Here is a 21,473-nt window from a genome sequence, read left to right as displayed (position 1 = left end):
GGGGAGAGACAGAGAATAGCCAGCTGGAGAATATTGCATGTTTTAACTGAAGATAGTAGTAGGCTAAGTCCTATTACTTCTTCCACCTCCACAAATTAAACTTAACTAAGGTGAGGCTTAAATGACAAGGTCAAAGCTGCTTTCATTGTTACAGTCGCCCCTGTGCTCACACACACGCACACACACACACACACACACACACACACACACACACAGAGACATACATTTGAGGCTACATTTCTAGCAGGCCCAGAGAAGCAGAGACAAAGCAACAGCAGAGATGCGTGATAAAGACGCAAATTGTCATGGTTGGAGGGTGGAAACCGGCTGACAGGGTGACAGCGCGCGTGGAGCTGACATTTTTCTTTACCCATCACTGTTGTGAGCTGATGAATATGCGAGATGGATAGCACATTCACAGCCTCCCTTCTATCAATTACTACAGTGAGAGTGTGGAGGAGAGATTTTTCACAAATGATGTTACTCTTGTGGCTTTGTTTCCACTGAATTCCAGATGAAAATACTGTTTTGTCTGCTAAATATGACTCCAATATAAAGATGAGGGATTATTTTTTAATGAAAAACACCTCTTGTGCCTGTTTTGGAATTGTGACAAATATGCATGTGGTGAGAGATCTTTGCCAGCTCTGACTGAGGTAAAAACATTTCAGAAATGTCAAATATTTCTGTGAAATAATCTCATGTGACAGCCTCACATGCACTTGTTTATTATAAATGTTACATTTACAAACAATTATTACCATCTACCATAACTTCACCATCCTTTTTTATTAATAATAAAGCTTCCTCTTTTTTTCTTTACAACCCTATAAGTTTCTAAAAAGAAAACCCCTCCCCATCATCAGCACCACCACCTAAAACACATTTTGAGATTAGCGCGGTAGATTGGATTGTATGATGAATGGTGAAGTAGCCTCAACATATAAATAAACTAATGAAAGACGTGGCTCGAGGCCAGTACTTTATCAGTATTGTGCTGTGGCTGGAATTCAGCCCCTCTGTCCCGTCTCAACTTGCTTCCTCGCTGTTTACTTTTGGAGGCCAAGCAGTCAGTCCCTGCAGCCGCTTCAATGGCTCGACTGTGTAGAAAGTGAATGCGGCACTTTGAGTCAAGCCCGGAGACAGTAGAATTCAAACTCATCCATGCAGTTATACTTATAATAATAATAATGACAACAATAATAATAATAATAACAAGAAAATCCAAATGTCCAAAATCGAGACTTTACTCGACTGAATAATTTCTTTAACTTCCCAAAAAAAAGGGAAAACAAACACATCTCAATGCCCAATAGATTTGATCCTTTGTGCGCATAACCACAAACAATGGCGCCATTCTGCTGTCACCCCAGTCTCATATCTAATGGCTGGAGGTTTTACAGCGTCTATAGCTCTTCTTCTGGGAGCCTTAACAGCTGAGTCACTGTTCAAGCTCGGGTGGATCAAGGCTGTGAGAGAAATTGTGAATTGAGTGATTTTATTGTTTAAGAAGGTGGGGAGGATGGTTGTAAATAAGTGTTCGTTGTAAGATATACGTAAGACTTAATAAGAAAACAGAGGAGGAGCTGCAACGTTATTGTACTCTGTGCCAAAGCTATCGTTATTATTGTATCCACTAGCAGGTGGGGAAGGGGGGAAATATAGGCTGCGGTGTGTGTTTGGAAGGAGGGGGAGGTCGCTATTATTGGATCCGGCCTCACCAGGTGAGCTGAGGAGTCGACCCCCCCTCCTCTAGCTCTCCTGCCCTGCCTAGCAGTGCCAAGGTGACCTTCCGGAGAGAGAGAGAGAGAGAGAGAGAGAGAGAGAGAGAGAGAGAACGTGTGTGTGTGTGTGTGTGTGTGTGTGTGTGTGAGAGAGAGAGAGAGAGAGAGAGAGAGAGAGAGAGAGAGAGGTGGAGAGAGGTGGATATTCAGGAAGGTGCTGACAGAAACATCTCTGGTTATGAACCAGCCGCGGTTTGCTTCTCTGCTTTGGGAAGGTGCTCTGCCAGTGGCGTCTCCCTCCCTGCAGCGGGAGCAGCTAGCAGGGAAACACCGAGGCCAGAAACATGTTATCCCAAAGCACCGGATGTCTCTGGTCATGAACTGGAGAGTGGAGAAACACACCACGCGCCCACAAAATATCCCGAGCTAAAGATCAGTGCTCTGAAGGAGCTGTGCCTAACTCTCCACAAACCATTCACCGGGTTGTTTACCTGTATGATCTCTCTGAGCCGAGCTCTCTGTCACTGTCTGTGTCTGGCACACACTAGCACGCATGTCTCCGGTTCCTGGCCCACATATCCACACTCATACCTGCTGACAGGCCCCCCTTGTGCGCCATGACGCGTAGCGCATTTACTGCAATATTGCAGAACGTCATCCAGCAGCCGCAGCCGTCGCCTCTCCCACAGAAACTAAATAAGAAAGTTTGCACAGCGTCATAAAATGCTTTTTTTGTATCAAAGAACAGCTTTAATGCCGTAAAGAAGCCTTTGAAATATTCCAAAGTAGCAAAGGACTCGTTAAATTCGAAACCTTTTGATATCCTCCAGATTAGTTTTATTAGTTATTTATTTGTTTATTCATTTATTTATTTATTTTTGCATATTATGTACCATTTCTTTCTGAGCACGTGTCGGTACATTTAATAAACGGAGCTTATTTAAAAGATTTAAAAAATCAGTTTTCGATGTTAATATTGAATTTATCTATCCATTCAAAAAGTGGCCACCGTGGCCTTTACCTATATTAAATGTGACAGAAATGCTTGTGATAAAAGGTTTTCTACGTTTGTGCGTGATGGTGGGGGTCGCTTAAAGTTACTCATGTCAAAGTAATTACGTCGGTGTTCCGTATGGTCTTTTTGAGAGGGAGAGTATCGCATTTTGTTTGGCGCGGGGGCCTCAGTCGGCCTCTGAAACTGGATCTCATGACTTCATCTCCCCAACACGAACTTCTGCAAACAGCATCGCCTGACCCCGATGCTCCACATCTCTGAGTTTGGAATTTAACAATCTCAATCCTCAATATCTCTCTATTTCTGTCAATGGAGCGAACAAAAATATACCTGAATCGTATAGTTTAAAATCATTTCTCGCCATATTCGCTTGATGTTTCTTCCTCTTCATATGTGTATAAGGTCATTCTGACCGCTTAAACCACGAAGGCACGTTGTTATAGATACGTTTAATCATTGCAAGTTATATGACCACTACAAGACGGATGCCCAAGAGCTTAAAGCTGTGTGCTTTAATTCAGAATCTCGTTTTTCAGACTTAATGGAACTAATAACACAACACTTAATCACGTTACTTTCACTCTCCTCTTTGCATCTCTATTTTTTTTATCTGCAGTGGCTTGGGGTTAAACAAATGAAACGAGCTTTTCCCCTCCTCCTCCTCCTTTTCTTCCTCTCCTCTCTGTGAAACCTCAGAGGAGAGCAGACCAAACGTTACTTAGCCTGAACGCAGAGAGGCTGCAGATAATGAGAGCCTGGTTGCATTAAATGGACAAACAGCAATCCGGCATCTCCTGACCCCTCGATGCTCCTCTCGGCTCCATTGATCATCCCCCCTTATGAGATAATGCAATTACAAACATCAATAAGGAGCTGCGAGGGGAATCATTATGTGGTGACAGTGATAAATGATGCTGCAGAAAATAGCGGGCTCCTCTCAAACAATCCGTGCGCCCAAGGGGCTTTTGAGGGCCGGGGCCCCGTCGCCAAGGAGACAGATGACATCCAAAATGGCCCCCGCTTAACAGTCCTCCTCTTTTCTCTTTCTCTCTCTCTCTCTCTCTCTCTCTCTCCCCACCAACAGATTTTTGTTTTTCTCTCCCTCCCTTTTTTCCTCCTTTTGTTTCAAAACCAGCTGCCGCGCGACCTTTGAAGATGGAGTTTTTTTGTGTGAGGAGGGGTGGAAAGTTTGTCCTGCGAGGTGTTTGCAGGCTACAGTTTAATTTGTGCTCGTATATGTATTGATCCCACAAAGTACCTCTGATATTAACATGTCATCTCGGCCATATGTGCATTTCCTGTCTAATGATTTTCGATTTGGAAACTATGGGGCAATGATTGATTGAGTATTGTCTTATTGCGCGCTCATGTCCAATCCTCATATATTTCTCTCTCGAGTTTGACCCTGTGGTTATGAAGCCTGAACATAACAGGGGCTGGTTTACTTAATCTAAATAATCTGCAAATTTTATGTCCAACATTTAACTCCTGGCTCTCTGTAGGAGAATAAGATAATTTATAGAGCTTCGATTTGTGGCCACTCAGGTTTAGTCATAAGAAATTAAGGCCTAAGCTGTGATTTTTATTGGGTTCAATTTTTTTAAAAAGCTAATAAACTCAAATATTTCAAACATTATTTTTTAGTCTAAAATATAACCAACATCAAGTGGCTAAAAAGTGGGAAAAGTGACACACAAATGATGTGCGTGTGCGTTTAAATTGAAGAAAATTGTGCATTAAATATAATTCAAGCTCCAGATTCATGGAAGACAAATTGTTGCTTTCAGTGTGTATTAACAGGCCCCGGCGTTCAGCAACCAGTGACAACCCGGTGATTTGAATTAATAAGCCTACACAAATTATTGCCGTTGAGATTTGTCGTGGCTTGTAGTGTAGCAGAGAACATGAGGCACACGGTTACACGTCCAACTTCCCTGTTTCAACCATAAAGGCGCATAAATATCTGCGTTGTTGTGGGAGGAAGACAGGCCTGTCCGGGCACCTCCACTGCTCTGGAACACATTTCTGCTCCATTCATTACTTTGACAGTTCACTCCGCGGTCAGTGTGAGTTTGTGAGTGTGTGTGTGGAGAGAGAGAGAGAGAGAGACACACTGAGAGTGTAGTCGTACCATCATCATTAACTTCAAATTACGTTTTGACTTTCAGCATTTGAAATTAGCACAAGTCAAACATTAGTGTCGAACATCAGAGGTAAACCGCGAGAAAAAGTCAAAAGACATTCACATCCCGCCACTTTGAAATGTAGGTCAACTGTGACAGAAATGTCTGTAAATATGCATAATCACAGTCATGTAAAAATGTTTACATCTGATAAATACAATAGAAGTGGTACTTACAATAATAATAAAAAGTTCTAATCAATTATTATTTAATCAAATATTAATATATATTAAAAATGAAAATGCCATTGAAGTCAGATAAATCAAATCAAGTTATTTCAATAGCCTAATTTAAATTTTATGTAACAAATGGGACAAATTCCTGCAATGGAAATGCAGTGAAAACAACAATTATTTCACTCTAATGGCATATTTAGTTTGATAATTACACAAACAAAAATCTGTTTTCATATTAAATATAAGGTCATATAAAGGAATATAAGTGAGATGCAAAGATACTTTCTCCTTTTGCATTAATATTAGCAGTGCACTTATTTATTGTAGCCACACACTGTCTGTATCATCTTAGCTTTTTTACTTTTATCAAACATCCAAACGCGTTTTTTTGCGTTTTACGTCCGTGCGTAAAAGGATAGTGTGTGCTGTGCGCCATCTCCAAACGTCCCTGCCCCGGACAGTTTCCAGGCCTCCCTAAAGAGGGCAGTCAAGCATGGGCTTTCTCCTCTGTCTCCACAGCTCCCAGCGGCCACAGGCTCAGGAATTCACATTTCACAGCCTCGGATTTTCCAGCCATGGTGGAGAGGCGAAGCAATTAAAACGTCGCCTGGGTTTTTTAAGAGCGCGTATTTTTCCTTATTCTTTAGTGTAAATAGCATTCACTACGGCAAAGGCAGTAAAAACACAATAGTTGCACGGAGGAGAGATATAGAGGGAGTAGGGGGACAGTATTGATTTATACGCGCATATTGTTATGGATAAAACAGTCTCTCTCTTGTTCGCTTGTTTGAAAAAACAAGACGCTGACTTTGGATTCAGGGCTGCGCTCCGAAATGTATCAATTAGACAAAACTCGCTGGGCTCTTCTCCGCAGTCGGCTCAGTCTCTGCCTCCTGAAGTGAAGTGTATCCCGGAGACAACATCGGCTACAGAGTGCTGAGCTTCAAGCGGAGCCCTTTGACTGCGGGCAACAAGGCGTGAGGGAGAACTAATCTTCCCATTTACATGTTTGTAGCAATTTTACCTAAATGAATTTTAATGCTAAATGAAGGATAATTCGCTTTCTTGCCGAACCCCTCTTTCCTCGCCTCTCCTCTCCATGTGTGAGAAAATTACAGCATAACGCATGCATTAGCTGCACATTATCCACAGCAGTGGGAGGAAGGTAGACTTAAGAGCATGTTCCTTTAAGTATAAATGGACTTCTGCTTTCTTCAATGGGCATTTGTTGACATGTAAACACCTCCGTGCCTAATTTATTTTAGAACATCACATGTGGGGTTATTTCTTTTTGTTAAAATGTTATAATAATGTCTCAGTTTCATATCTGCATATAGGAAGATAATGTGAGACTGTTGTGAGTTCTGTTATTTGAACAAAAAGTATTTATTTACAACACAGATGTACATATATACCCTTCAAAGCATAAGAAACATGACTTGTCTTCAAAGGAATCTTAAAGATGTGCGTAATACATGTTTGAAGCAATGGATAATGGATGCATTGATAACCCACACAAGCACATATGCACACACGTTCCCCCTTACATGCATACTGCATCACACACACACAAACACACACATGTACAGAGTGACTTTTACATTCTCTCCTGTCTGTTGATCAGCATTACATCATCTGGTTAAATCAAAAATGAATGGACTGTGGTATAAATGGTGTTTTCCCATAACCTCTGCCTCTCCCTGTTATCAGGCCGCATCAAACACTGATGGGAAGAGAATCCATTGGCCATGCGAGTGCTCAGCCTTGTGACATAAAACACATCAATAGGACACTGAAAGAGACTTTCAGCAGTCCTACGCCATCGACACACATGGAGAAAAACAGGAAACATGTTTGTGGGGAAGACACTTGTAGTTTCCCACCCGCTAATGTTTTTTAGATCATTTGTGAGCATTAACTGAAACCCCACATCATGTTTGTTAGCCTGTCGTGGTTTAAGTCATGTTTTCCATCGTGTGTTTGCCTTCATGTGAACAGAGTATAAAATGGATAAAATGAAAAAACTGAACAATGGAAATAGGATTAAAAAACCTTGTATATCCAAAATGTTAGCTTCTTAGAAACTGTTTAGCTTGTCATGTGTTTGGAGTTAATCCAATGAGTTATAAGAGCTTCATGACTCTAAAAGGTCAGATCATTTTCTATTCCAATAAAAACTTTCTACCAGTAGAGGAACATATAATCAACTGATATGAAATCATTAAAAAAAGCACCAAAATTGGAGTTACAAGGTTTAGACACAGCAACAGTAATACAAGTTAGCTGCACCCTGCATGTAAGTGGATGTAGGCCGTGTGTATGTAAAAAAAACAGGACATCTGAATCACCATCACACTCTCTCTTCCCATCCAAATAAAGGCTTGCGAGAAATGACAGACTCATCGAATTGTCCGTTTATTCACTTTTTTTTTCTTTTAAAAATGCATCGTGATTCATTGGAGGGAAGGGGGGGGCAGGAGGTCAAATTTTATGGAGAGACTGCACACACATAGTGTGGAAAGAAACCAGAAAAAAAGAGAAAAAAGTTCACATCCTTTTTTTAAAAAATCTATTAGAAACAACATAATATGCAGAACAATACAATAGCATTTACAATACTTAAATTCCCAGTTCTTGTGAGAGTCCAGCGTAGTTTTACAACAGTATACAGTATATTTTCTTTCTCCACTCGTTTCCCAAACTAGGGGTTGATATAGTTATACTTTTAATTTCTTTTCTCTTGCTTTCCCGCCTTCCATGTTTCAATCCACTATATTTTTTTAGGGCACCTCTTTTGTTTTGTTAGTGTCCTGTCAGATACAGACATTGGCTTCTCCTTGGTCCAATTCCATCGTCCCAAAGAGTGGAGTACTCTTCACAGGAAGTCTCTTTTGTTTGCCAAAGAGTCTAGAATATATCACCAGGTGCCGCATTCGCCAAAGGTACAGGCAAAGGACCCAGTGTGTCTCTCGCATGTCATTAATGCTCGCAATCGCAATCAGTATTAATGGAGGAATCCATGTGAACCTGGTGGGCAGCGGCGAAGGGACGAAGTCTAGTGCCCACCAGAGAAGAAGCAGGGGTCTGTCAGGACAGGGGGTCATCTGGGTTGAGTGTGGTTTGATCTTCTGTGCTTCACCGTCGCTGGATACATAGACGAGGATTATCAGCTGTTTAAAATGTTGTTGGGTCTTGGATGTGGACAGAGAGGTTGCTGTTACTGTTGTCAGGAAGTCAGGGAATCCTATTCCCGTGATCCGTAGGCCTCTGTGTGACAGGTGATCCCCTGGTATGCCCTGCAGTTCTGAGAAGAGAGAGGATGAAAATCGTTAATCATTTGTCAATTTTGTGCAGGCAAATGGAAGACTTTACATTTTGATTTAACTCTAGTATAAAAATGATGATCAGCGATATGATTCTTTCAGTGTGTCTAGTGTATTTCACTGCTGTTTTTACGATTACACCGTCCCTTACTGGTTCAACCCCACTCAAAGTCACATACTGATGTGCTGATATTGTGGACAATACAAGGTTTCACCTGACAGCAGTAATAAGTAAATATGGTCAACATATATAGTTTAACATGTTAACATCTCCACTGAATTTGCAAAGTCATGGAAACACAGCTAAGCTCCCTTTTAAATTGGCATATTGTCTCCAGCACTGAGGCAGAGAGCGTTTAACAGCAAAAGAAAACTGTTGAATGAGTTAGATGTCATTAATCATTCATTAAATAGGACAATAGATCACACTAGACTTCTGAAAGCAGACTCTCCTGTTACATTTTCAGGCCGATAAGACATGAACATGCTGATAAGACACTGGAGGAGTAGAATTGTACAGTATGTGGCAACTACTGAAAACCCAACATTGTGCTAATCTGGGTCAGAATACAGACCCGAGCCTGCCCTTCACTAAGACTGTGCGGATGTGTCAAACAGAGCAGGTTTAGTGAGTTAATCCTACACCCTCAGTAATACTACTTTAACAGTAGGAGCGGACTTAGAGACCAAACACACATGATCGACTTTAAGTGATACCAAGGTCCAGTGCTTAACATTTCCTGGATAATCTGTTTAACTAGTCTACAAGGAAACTCAAAATTAACCTTTGATTGATCTTTTCATTGTTTACAGTGCAGCTATAAAAAAAGACTCCTTAAGGAAAACTATTTCAGGTTAGCGGGACACACAGTTCATGTTAATACTGATGAATTAGGCTTGAAACACAGAATTATATTGCAACTACCTTATTTCAAATAACAACCAAAACTCCTTAAACTGATTCAACCTGCTCCATGCCTTCAAGCCTTCCCATACAATGAAATATGAGGTAAAAAAAATCCATCTTCACCCTCTTCTCTCCCTACACTCCTCTCTTTAAAACCAACAATAGCCGCCATCCATCTCTGCGGGTGGAAAGTCACCGCTGAGGAACCACGGCCATTGTTGTCGAAACCAAAGAGGAGAGGTGAAGCTAACAGCCGCCCGTCACCTGAGAGTGCTCAGGGCCCATCCACGTGTTCGCCACACACACAAAAGAGGGCCACTATGGACAACACAAAGGCAGGCAGGGAAAAGGACAACAAGGTGCAGCAGGAGGAGGACAATAGAGGAGTGAACGCGAGGGCCGTCAATTTGTTATCCCCCTCATCCATCAGTTTTCACCTGGATTGCTGAGGAGAATAGGTGCAACTTGTGCAAGAGAGGAGTGAGCTATTGTGAGAGCTATTGTGGTTGCAATTAGCTTCTTAATGGCATCAAACTTTGACCTAATGGCATCAAACAAATGATCTTTGTGTTGTGAGATGTAATCTGTTGCCTCACAACAAGACCAGTGCAGAGCATGTTTTTGCTTTAAGAGTAATGATCCATTTAATTTCTACCCAATTAAATTTGTTTTTCAAGTTTCTAAAAACTTTGATGTCTTCTGTAGTGAAGCATTAGCATGTGTAATGGTAGCCACTGTAGCTGAACACACAAGAAACCTACAGAATAAAAACTTCAGGAGAAGCCTGAAACCAAAGCCACTATTTGAAGAGATTTAAGTGCAGTGCCTTAACATCACATCACTGCAGATTTTAGAGCCAAAAATGTCTAGAATCTGTTAGATTGCTACTTAAGTTGTTTGTAGTTGTTGCATAAGTACCCCTGGTTAACAAGAGCGTCCTGATAACTAGAATAAATCCATGTCAAGGTTCTAATAAACGCTATGCATGCTTGAAAGAGCACACATTGCTAATAAGGTTTTTCACTTAATAAGCCAATCAATACATTGAGCTGTAGGCCTCCTTTCTTAGACTCCAAGGGGGATTCCAGAGGGGCCAAATCAACAGGGACACACATTCACATGGACAATACGAGGGGGCACAAAATCCCCATCGGGACCTGTTTTTTCCAGTGTTCGTTAATAGTAAAAGTTCATCCACCAGAAAGAGAAGTTGAGGGTGGGGGGTGACAGTGGGAGGTTGCTTGGTGGTGGTGAGGGGTGAGGGGGGGCATCTTGACCCCTCAGCAGAAGGTTAACAAATTTGTGCTTAATGATTGGAGCAATGAATCCTGGGACAAAGGGTCTCCAGCCGAGCCTGGCAGCAAAGGGGTTACAGGCAGCGTTCACTCAAGCGTTCTGCCCGACATTTTGGGAAGAGCTCTGAGCAGGGAGGGCCAGAAAAAATTCCATACGCTCTGTGCCATAATTAATTCTTCCACCCTGTGATAACTATTGTCCTGAAACTGAAAATTACAGTTTTCAGGGGCCACCCCTGGCTAATTTCATGGAAAAGGGAAAGCAGGGGAGAGGAAGAAGGGAAAGGGGGTAAGGGTCATACGAGAGTCATTCTCGTCGCTATCAAAGGCTCTGCTCACTTCTGCTTCACTTGCTGGGCTTCATCTATGCTGACAGGTGTATTGTTTCGCAAGGGGATATAAGCTCTGTAATCATCATTGGGTGGAAAGCATAACGCTCTTCACTAAGCAGGACTAATTGGCTTTAGTTTTAACTAATGTTGCAGTGTGACTGCTAGGCACACCTTCTGTATCAAGGCTCAGTACTCCCCAGCACAATAACCGCTCAATTTAGCCCCGCGGTAACAAAACCTCAACTCTGCTAATGAAAATTGCTTATAAAATATAATGAACCTGTGCTCTCTTAATCAAATAAGATAACCATTTCCCCCTCCTTCCCATAATAACCTATTAATTTAATTGGTCATGAAAGAATATAACACATCACTTACATTTAATTGACCTAGAAAGGAAAGTAGCAATATTTGACGGAGACAAGCTAGCAACCGCTAGCTGATGAAGCTGTAAAGAAATGACTAGTAATGAGAAGAGTAGACATATTTCTGTCACTATCTCTCTCCCAGCTTCTATACTCATCTCTCCCTCCTCCTCCTTCCTTACTTCCTTCCGTCTTTCCCTCCTTCTACACCTCCCTCTCGTCGTTTACTCTACTCTCGCTCACCATCTCTTCACCCGCCCCTCCCTCTTTCTGTCTACCCCGCTCTCTCCCTGTCTTTTTTCTTCTGCTGTCTACTTGTCTTCTCTGTGCTTTGCCCGTCTCGCAGAGGATTCCTCTGGTGGCCCAATTACGAGATTCAGCAGGCAAATTGAGGCTGTTTAAAGCAAGGTCTGCTGGGAAGGCTAGCAGCTGCTGGAAAGAGGCTGCTTGGACACGGCGAACCAGCCCTAATGTTTACACGCTTGCACACATAAACACAGACACACACACGTCTCATTCTGAAAGCACAGTGTTTCTATTACCATGTCTCCCTGCATTTCAAACCTGATAGATGCCACTCCATGTGAGAATTTCTGTCTTTGTTTTGGTCGTGGACATTTGTGACAGAAACAAGGGTGGAATATTTTCATAGTGGCACGCACGCACACGCACGCACATTCTGTGGAGGGTTAATGGTCTCTATTTTTGTAAACTGAATAAGTCAAATCCATTGGTCACACCTCTGGTGATGGCATATTTAATTTGGATCTAGTCAATTAGGCCCAGCTAAGCTCCATACCCTGCTGGCTACCTCCTCCATTTTGCACTAGTTTGTGTCCCCTCCCTGTGCCAGGAGTAATCCTATTACCATACACACACATGCACTTACATACACATACATGCACAGTTACACAGACGTGCACGTTTGTGCATGTGTGCACACCCACACACACACACAGGCATATACGTGTATTTCACATGTGAATTCTTATATATGGTATACACGCACCCACACAGGTACACACACACAAACCCGCACAGGTGCACACACATATGGTGTAAAAACACAGACCCGTAGCCACTTTTATATACACTCTGTACTGTGACAACATCAAGCCTGTATACGTCCAGAATTATGTGGGAGTCTATTTGGCCCTGGGGCAAGAGAGAGGGGGAGAGGAGGTGAGAGAGAGAAAGAGAGAGAGAGAGAGTGAAAGAGGCAGAGAATAAGAGATTTAAAGAAAACAGAAAAAAGGTGTTGTGTGAAAAAAATAGAAGAGGGAAATTGACAGAGTGAGAAAAACCACAAAGAGGGAGTGAGACAGAGCCAGCATTAGACAGACAGAGAGAGTGGGTGGGGGGTTGGGGGGTGACTTCTCTAGCTGGTTAGTGTGTGTATTAATGTGGCTCATGCATCAACAGCAACCCGGCAGATTTATGACACTTAAGGGGCACTCACTTCTCTCTCTCTCCTTCTCCTTGCACCACCGACGACTGCTTATATTTTTTGCCAATCAGTCTGTTGCCATGGCAACGCCATACCTGCCTGCCCCCCCCCCCCAGCCCCTCCTAGTCCCCCATCCCACCACCCACCCTGTCCCAACCCATCCCCTCGTCTTTCCTTCTCATCATCCTTCTCCTCATATCTCCCCCCGTTGCCCCATTCGCCTTCTTTCTGCTTGGCCCCCACACACACACACACACACACACACACACACACACTTAAAAGATATAGCTATCGTGAATTATGATCATCAATTGCTATCAGAAAATATGTGTATACTCTTGTGTGTGAGAGTATAAATACACTCCACATACATATGCTCCCTTTCCCTTACATCTTTCTTCCTCTTTCCCTTGTTTTTTATAGTGTAAACCTTGTTTTCTCTCTTCCCTGATATGAAGGATGTTTAGTCCTGTAGCTATTGGATATGTGAGAGAGAAAGAAATACACACTCACACACACACACACACACACACACACACACACAAACACACACTACATACACAAAGAGTTACAAGGTTGTGATCAAAGGCTGTTATCACCAGACTGAGGGTGGGAGAGTTGGAGAGAGAGTAACAGAGAAAAATCAGCCTGGGAAGAAAAAGAGACTGTTCATAAAAAAAAAAAAAAAAATCCCCATTTAAACTCAGAGAAAGAAATTACAAATGAAATATTCCCATGTATATCCGTTTGGAGAATAACTGCTTGCCAAACAAAGACTTACGCAATCTAAAACTCCCATAACTTTAAAAATGTTATTTTGTACAAAATGTCAAAAGATCTAATTTTTAAACCGACACTTATTCATTTGTAGCCTAAAAGCAGAGTTGCAACTTCTGATCTGCTGTAAATGTACTTATGAATAATATTAGTACTGTACACCTGAGTCAGAGACCCTCATTCAAAATGTAGATATATTCCTGTTGATATGGAAATAGATCTGTAAGTGTTAGTCAGCGTGTGCCAGTGTGTGTACTTACATCCCCCTTTGTGTTGCGATTGGCTGTACTGGGGCGGGGCTACATGTAGTGCCACTGACCTTCCATGCCCATGTTCATGCCCATTCCACCCATTGGTCCTGAGAAACACAGAGGGACAAAATTGAAATGCAGAACCATAAAGATGTAACATGTCTGTGCAATATATATATATATATATATATATACCGTTATTGATGTCACGGCAGATTTAAATAGACAACAATTTCTTATGCCTTTATTGAGTTATTGCAACCAAGTGGAAAATGTTTGTTAAGTGAAAAAGAAAACAGTGAGTTAAATACCAGAGATGGTTTCTCTGTAAAAACTAACTTGACTGACAACATAGCAAAGGAGCATGCTGGCTTAAATCTGGCAGAGCGAGGTGTGGTGAGGAACGGGGAAGGGGGGTTAAGTAGCCTGGCAGTTTATCCAAACCTGCTGACTTTGAGTGGAGGGTGAGATAGGGTTAGAGACTTGAGAGAATCCCAGAAAACAGGGGATAGAGGAGGAGGAGAGGAGCTTAAGGACAAACTCTGGGATTAGACCTGATGGCGTGAGAGAGAGGGACTGAGAGCGAGGGAGTGGGAGCCAAGGAAGGAGATGGTTGTGTAATGTGATTAACCACACCTGTTCTGGTTTGTGTGCTGAGGGAGGGAGGAAGGTAGCAGTGTTTATGTACAGTATGTGTGTCTTGATCGCTGTGTTTGAGGGTGCACATACTGCACGGCTTACACTTAAACCACCACGCAACTATCATATACCCTCCAATAAGTGCTTGTGCGTGAGGAAAGACTAGGAGCATGCCGGTAGAGTAAACCAGAAACGGACAGATTCGGTGAAACACACTAACACTCAGAGATAGTGTTAGAGAGAAAATAAGAATGATAAAATACATGACTCAGAGAAGATGGGAGGGAAAAATATATGAGGAAAGTGAAAGCAGAAGCAAGACTGAGAAGGAGGAGGAGGGGCAGGGGCAGGGGCATGGGCATGAACATGAGCAAACGACAGCAAGGAAAGAAAGGAGAAAGACGGGAAGAGTGAGGGAGGAAAGAAAGGGACAGACACGCAGAAAAAGCCCTACCAGGTGGTCTGATTCCCATGTGCTGCTGGCCGTCCATGACGAAGCCCCCCATCGGCTGGCCATCTGGATTGTAGGGAGCTCCTTGACTTACTGTGGATAGAGGAGGAGACAGAGGGAGGGAGGGATAGAGGGATTGGAGGGAGGGGATGGAGTGGTCAATTAGTGCTTTTAATTAAGGCTCAGTGGCCGAAGCGGGATCATCTGTTGGCCGGTGCACGCACAGGGAGCCGCCGTTGTCTTTTAACGTCATCCGGCTCCGTGTCTCTCCAGCCAGATCTGCACTGTAAGACGCTGGTAGACTTTAATGCGTCTAAAATCTTAAATAGGGATCGGCCTGAGAGAGTTCTACGCACACTATGGTAAACTTACTGTAAGACACACATGGACTTTTGTTTTAAAATGAGATTTGAACCATCTGGACAGGGTGACAACTGTTTTTTACAGAATGACTGATAGTAAACCAATATAACATGTTAGCATGACTGCAGTCCTTGTTTGGATAAAACTATTTCTATTTAACCCCTTAACATACAGTTGCCCCCACCCCGTCCCCACCACACCCCCACCCCCACCCCACCCCCACTTTCAAGTTTAAAGGTTTTTAAAATCATCTAATTCCAAATTGTTTGACAGTATCATACACTGAATGTACACTGTATGTTTTCTGCTCTTCATTGAAGTCATTTGATGTTTACACTGAGTGAAAAATGTTAATCCTGGGCTTTTTTTGAGAGGGGGGGGGGCAACAATCAATCAAATGGAAACATTCTTGTTGTTCTCTGCATCATTTCATACATGATTCCCCAAAATTCAACCTAATAAATTGGTATTGTTTGAAACTGTACTGCACAGTATGAGTTTGTAATGACTGGTGCTTCAGCAGGTCAGTGAGGTTTAAAGGGGGAGACATTTATGATAAAGATTTTTATCACCCAAAAAAAAAAAAAACAGATGGCATTTTGAGCCTGAAATTTTAGACATATATTAACTTAAAAAACCGTAACAGCAAGGTCTTGAAATATTTATCTGTCAAACCAAACTCAGTGTTTATGAATTTTAACATAAATGCTGCTCTTATCAATGTCTTATTGTACACATGATCAAAAGAACAAAATCAACTCCAGGTTAAAGGTCTGATCAGTTTTCTTTTTTGTCAACAATAAGTCATTCATGCTAAATGGCCTCAGAATCTGCTCCTACCTAAATGCTTGATCTAATAAATACTGCCTATAACTGAGCAGCGACGATAAGTGAAACCTGATAGGGTTCCTATTTTTTGCTCGCCTCCATTGTTCTGCTCTCATAGAAATCCACTTACCTCTGATTTAGGCTGTTTGGGGGTCAGTCAAGCAAAAGCAAGAACTCAGCCCTACTGAATGCCTTTGAACTTTACTGCGCCCCTAATGCCACCCTGACCTCTGACCCCTATTACAGGTAATAAAGTTTACGGCAGTCCAAACCAAGCCATGCACCAGGGGGACCGCTCACTCACTCCCCTCACTCCCTGAAACAGCCGCAAATGGGGACGAGTTGGGGGGGAGTTTAAAAGAGTGAGGAAAGGGGGGGCGGGTAAAAACAGGTCTGGAGCCAAAAAGCCAAACAACGGTCACCCAAAAAAAGAAACGGGTGTAGTTCTCTTTATGTTTTGGTTTGAGGGAGGGAGGAAGGGTTGAGTGTTTTTTTCCCTTTTTGGCAAAGGGTGGGGGGTGGGGGGTGGGGGGTGGTTAAGAGCAAACTTTACTGAGAACACAGCTAGTTTTGTTTACAAGCTAGAAAAACTAAATCCACTCATCAGCCAAATTATTATATCTTGAAATTAATAAATAGTTTCTCACCCCAAGTAGTACATCAAAGCTGATTAATGGTTGCTGTTAATGTTGTAACGTTTTGGTCTTTAATTTTAGTGGTCAGTCACGACAGTAAAGGGGAAAGCCCCTGGAGGTTTTGGACATTCCAGGATGGGGGATCAGGCCTGTATTTACCAGCTGAGGGGCCTCCGGGTGCATGGAGCGAGGATGGCTTTCGCCTGCGTGACTTGAATACAGTAACTATAGGAGACTTGCCTGCACGGTTTGACTGGTCGATCATGGGCTGGACTATTCTCCTCCTCGCGTTAATGAACCTGAAGGAGAAGAGGATGGATGGAGGGAGAGACGAGGAGGAGGAGGAGGAGGAGGAGAAGGAGAAAGAGGAGGAAGCAGAAGGGACAAAGACACAGAAACAGTCAGTGAATTTCTCAAAACAAGATTAAGCAAAAATTGCTGACTAAGACCTTGAAAAGCTTGTCACACAGCAAGAAAACAAACACATTTCCAAACCTGCTTCTTTCTCTTTGCAAACCATAACAGTGATATGGTGAAATTATTCTTCCCTAAGCAACCCTGAGCCCTGGTAAACCCCCAGAGGAACCACGGCGAAAGTCACATCTTAACAACCTTAACAACTGAGGCGGTTGTCTTTCAAAACGCAGAACTCCATGACTTGTACAAACTTGCACTGCCTCAGTGTATACACAGTCACTGAACACTGGGGTCTTTGTGGGGCGAGGCTTAAACGGGATTTTCTCTCTGCCTGTTTGAAACATGTCGACCCATCTCACTTTGTTGGAGACGTTCCACCTCACGACGAGTCGAGTTTGCTGACTGTTTAACACACTTGGCTTTGAGCGTGCTTGTGTGGGAAGTGTTGCTGACAGAGACATGTCATGTTGCCACTGGTGAGAGTCATTGTTTTGGGTGATACTCTGTTAAGACAGGTGACCATGTGTTACTCTGTGACAGCAGGAGCTTTTTTTAGTGCCACTGTGTGTGTGTGTGTGTGTGTTTTCACAGGAGCAGGATTTGGTAAATATAGCCTTGGACCAACCCCTTTACCCCATGACCTCAAATAAAAGCACACGGTGGGACCATTTATTGTGCACAAACACACACACGCACACACACACACACACACACACATTTACCCATATTTAAATCACACATTCTCAATTGCACACACAGTCTTTCTCCCTCTACTACATTCATTCACACACATTCACGCTCTTGCACACACTCACACAAGCAGAGCTCTGGCCTTGCTCAGCCTAACCCCTTGTGAAGTGACCCTTTGACCTGTAATGACCCCAAGGAGAGAAGGCTCTTGGGGCTTCTGACTTGATTTATGTGTTCCTGCTGTTGCCCCACCGGACACTTCTATTTCATCTCTAAAAGGGCAGCATTAGCTAAACTTTAAGGAAACAATAGGCCTGCTGCATGTTTGAAGCTGGGAAAAGAAGCATATAACGGATTCAGGAAAGCAGGAAAGGAGGAACAGAGGAGGGTGAGAGGTGAAAAACAAAAGGACACTTGCCTGTGCATCTGTTTGACCCCCAATTAGTGAATGGGGCTTTCTTGTTTTATATATCTGTAATATTCCTTCCCTAACTGCTTAATGGGGCTCCTCGTATCTATCCTGATTCACCTTCTAAAGACACAGCTGCAAGGAAATGATGAAACAGAAAGTGGCAGAGAGACTGCAAGAGTAAGAAGATGGCTTTGGAGCTTAATTGCTTCTCTGGATTGTTTTTGTATAAATGCTCTGTTATATCTTGTAAGCCGCTTTAGAAACATGGTACATTTTTGACAGGCGTACAAGTAGAGCCCTCTGTTAGGTGAAACCATCTCAGAAAAAAGGAAGAAAGTGAGCGACGGGAATCTCGTCAGCCTTTGAGCTTGAGGTTTTCGCAATTTTGTTCTCCATTTGTTACATTAAAGTATGTTGAATTGGAATTTGGGGGGAGAGAGAAACAGAAAGAGCAAGGGAGGAATGCAAGAATGCACTGACATGGCAGAGCACCATCAAATGAGGGAACGTCTGGATTTTTATCACCAACACCCCCCTCCCTCCCTTCCTCCCTCGCTACCCTGTTTTGCTGGGGGAGATATGAGAGGAGGAGCGAGGCAGAGAGGGCAAGGAGTGTTGAGGAGGCCTGAGCATTCCTTTAACTCCTCTCCTCTTCTCTCCAGGCCCTTTACAGGAGGTCAACTCCAGGCCAGCGCTGGCTAACAGTTGACCTCTGCTTCTCTTCACCTCCTTCCCTTCATCTCTATCATTAATGTCTCCTTACAACTGTTCTTCCTCTCTCTCGCTTCTCTTTCCCTCGTCTTTATTTCTGTCCTGCTAAACTTTGAACCTTTGTCCTCTCTCAAAAATATACTGATGCAACAATGGAGGCTGTTTTGGCAATAGGTGTGCACTTCTTAGAAAGTCAGGCATTTGTTCCTGTCACAATGGCGCTCAGGGAGGAATGTAATGGACTTGTAACTTGATGTGACCTTGAGAAATATGGCACCAGAGCATATTTAGTCTAAGGACTTAAAAGACTGTGTACCAATGAAGTAATAATCCTATTATCACTGCTACTGTTACAACTAGTTCTACTCCTACAAAGAAAAAAACTACACTCAACTAACTAAACTGTTGCTGCTGATAGTAATAGCTGCTTTTTGCCTGTGATTCAGCCTCTCGTACCTCCCTCTCTGTCCCGTTCTGTATCTGTTTCCTTCTCCTGTCTGCTCTCTCCTTATCATTCCTTCCCTGTATGGTGGAAACTGGCGTTCCACCTCCCCGCAACGAACCCACACTCTAACCCACTGACCCCCTCCTCCTCGCAAAAACTCTCGCCAGTTTCCTGTCCCTGTCGTCCCCATATCTGAGGCCAGATGCACCATGGGGGCTGGAACAAAGGATAAAATGCCTCTCATAATAGCAGCCAGGGGAACAGAGCGATGGAGAGCGGGAGAATGGGAGGGAAGGAGGAGTGAGAGAGTGGGGGGAAAAAAAAGGCAAGGGGCTCTGGTCTGCAAACCAGACACTCTTGCTGTGACCGTTAATAAGCTGACAGTGAGAAAGACTGTGAGAGAGGGAGAGGTAGGGGTGAGGGAGAGGGAGAGGGAAAAAGGAGGGGAATTGAGGAAGAGGAAATAAGAAAAGGAGGAGAGTAAGAGAAGGATAAAGAGTGATGGAGAGAGAGAAAGGAAAGGCAGAAAGGGAGAGAAGAGAAAAGCAGAGCTCCTCTATTAGGGGGAGTAAGGCTTCACCTTTGCACGACCCCTGGGTGCTATAGGGCCAGTGTTTATGGCCTGTTCATTCCCCTGCCTCCCATCACAACACAATGAGCTGCACTATTGAGCTCCACTCAGTGCAACAATAGCTGGGCTATTTTGGCGTGACACACCACTGGTGGTACGCCTAAAGTTGGGCAAAAGCACTGAGAGACAAGAGGGAGGAAGAAAAGTGACTTGAAATAAAATTTTTGCTTTGTGTAGGTCAGAGAGTCCAATATGAAACAAACACTACCGAGGGTACAAGTTTGATTCCCAGCAGGGGCACACGTGCTTGACATATGCGCACACCCATAGTACAGCGGACCAAAAAACATGTCCGCCATATGTTATGACAGAATTGACGACTCTTAAAAGTCATATAAGGGGACTGGGTGAATTTTATTCTTTGTTGATTTGCCTCCAATCTATTTCTCCCTTAGAGATTGCTAATGTCTGGATTAATCCTCCCGCCCCTCTCCCTCCTTCTCTGGAAAGAGTGGAACTGATTGCGACGGCGTCTGCCAAGCCCTTGCTAATGTCCTATTCTCATTACACCCGAGATTCACACACACATACACAGACACACGGAGCTGAGGCAACCGCACACAGGTGTACACGAAGCACACGTGAAATGCCCAATTAAAAGCAAGAAATTGTCTTTTTCATCAGCTGCCTTTGTTGCGTGACCAATTAGGGGATAATTTAATAACTAGCAGTGGAAAGATGCAGATTGGATATACAAAAGGTTACTCTCCGAGCTCGTTGATTTAAATTCATGTGGAGTTCTCAATTTCTGTGCCACACATAGTCACACACTCACATCTCCTGAGCCTACGACCAATATCATATTAGTAATATGAGACACACTGAAACACACAAATGTACACATACATACACACACACGTCCTCTACGCTCACTACTACCAATATTACATTAGTAATCTGAGAGAACAGGCACACACATGAACGGTCCTGCGCACACCTTCCATTTATACACAGCTGGATATTCCAGCATCACACACACACACACACACACACACACACACACACACATCAGGACCCGGCGGTGTACTTCAGCACACACGCCAACAGAGGTTTACATGCATATTCAAATCTAAGAGCCGCTTAAAATAACTGTGTAACCACACACTCTTCCTGGCTGCCAATCAATGTGATTTAAAAGCACTAAAAAGAAAGTGAGCTCTGACGGGTAGAATCATGCAGCTTATCATCAGGTTGTCACTGCGCGGCTAGCATCGATTGTCTGCTGCTCAACCACAATTAACGCCTAGCCCATATATCCTTCCTTCTCACTGGTGAACACACACACACACACACACACACACACACACACACACACACACACACACACACACACACACACACACACACACACACACACACACACACACACACACACACACACACACACACACACACACACACACACACACACACACGTTCATGCAAAACTGTTCTGTTATTTTATCACAATGTATTC

At 43.2% G+C, this 21,473-nt stretch overlaps 1 protein-coding gene across 1 annotated transcript in view; it reads right to left on the bottom strand.

Moving 5' to 3' along the window:
* Positions 1-6,467: 6,467 nt before the first annotated feature.
* Positions 6,468-21,473, bottom strand: part of LOC128372679 (homeobox protein Meis1) — an 83,732-nt gene continuing 68,726 nt past the window's right edge. The window contains exons 10-13 of the mRNA XM_053332804.1: positions 16,948-17,010; positions 14,889-14,974; positions 13,805-13,902; positions 6,468-8,402 (exon numbers count right to left, since the gene is read on the bottom strand). Coding sequence (XP_053188779.1) covers positions 13,844-13,902; positions 14,889-14,974; positions 16,948-17,010 — 208 coding nt within the window. The 3' untranslated portion in view covers positions 6,468-8,402; positions 13,805-13,843. The remainder of the gene's footprint in view (positions 8,403-13,804; positions 13,903-14,888; positions 14,975-16,947; positions 17,011-21,473) is intronic.

Source organism: Scomber japonicus, chromosome 14 (assembly GCF_027409825.1).
Source record: "Scomber japonicus isolate fScoJap1 chromosome 14, fScoJap1.pri, whole genome shotgun sequence".
In the NCBI taxonomy this organism is placed as follows: domain Eukaryota; kingdom Metazoa; phylum Chordata; class Actinopteri; order Scombriformes; family Scombridae; genus Scomber; species Scomber japonicus.
Note: the sequence above shows the minus strand (reverse complement) of the source record. Positions and strands in the feature narration are given on the sequence as shown.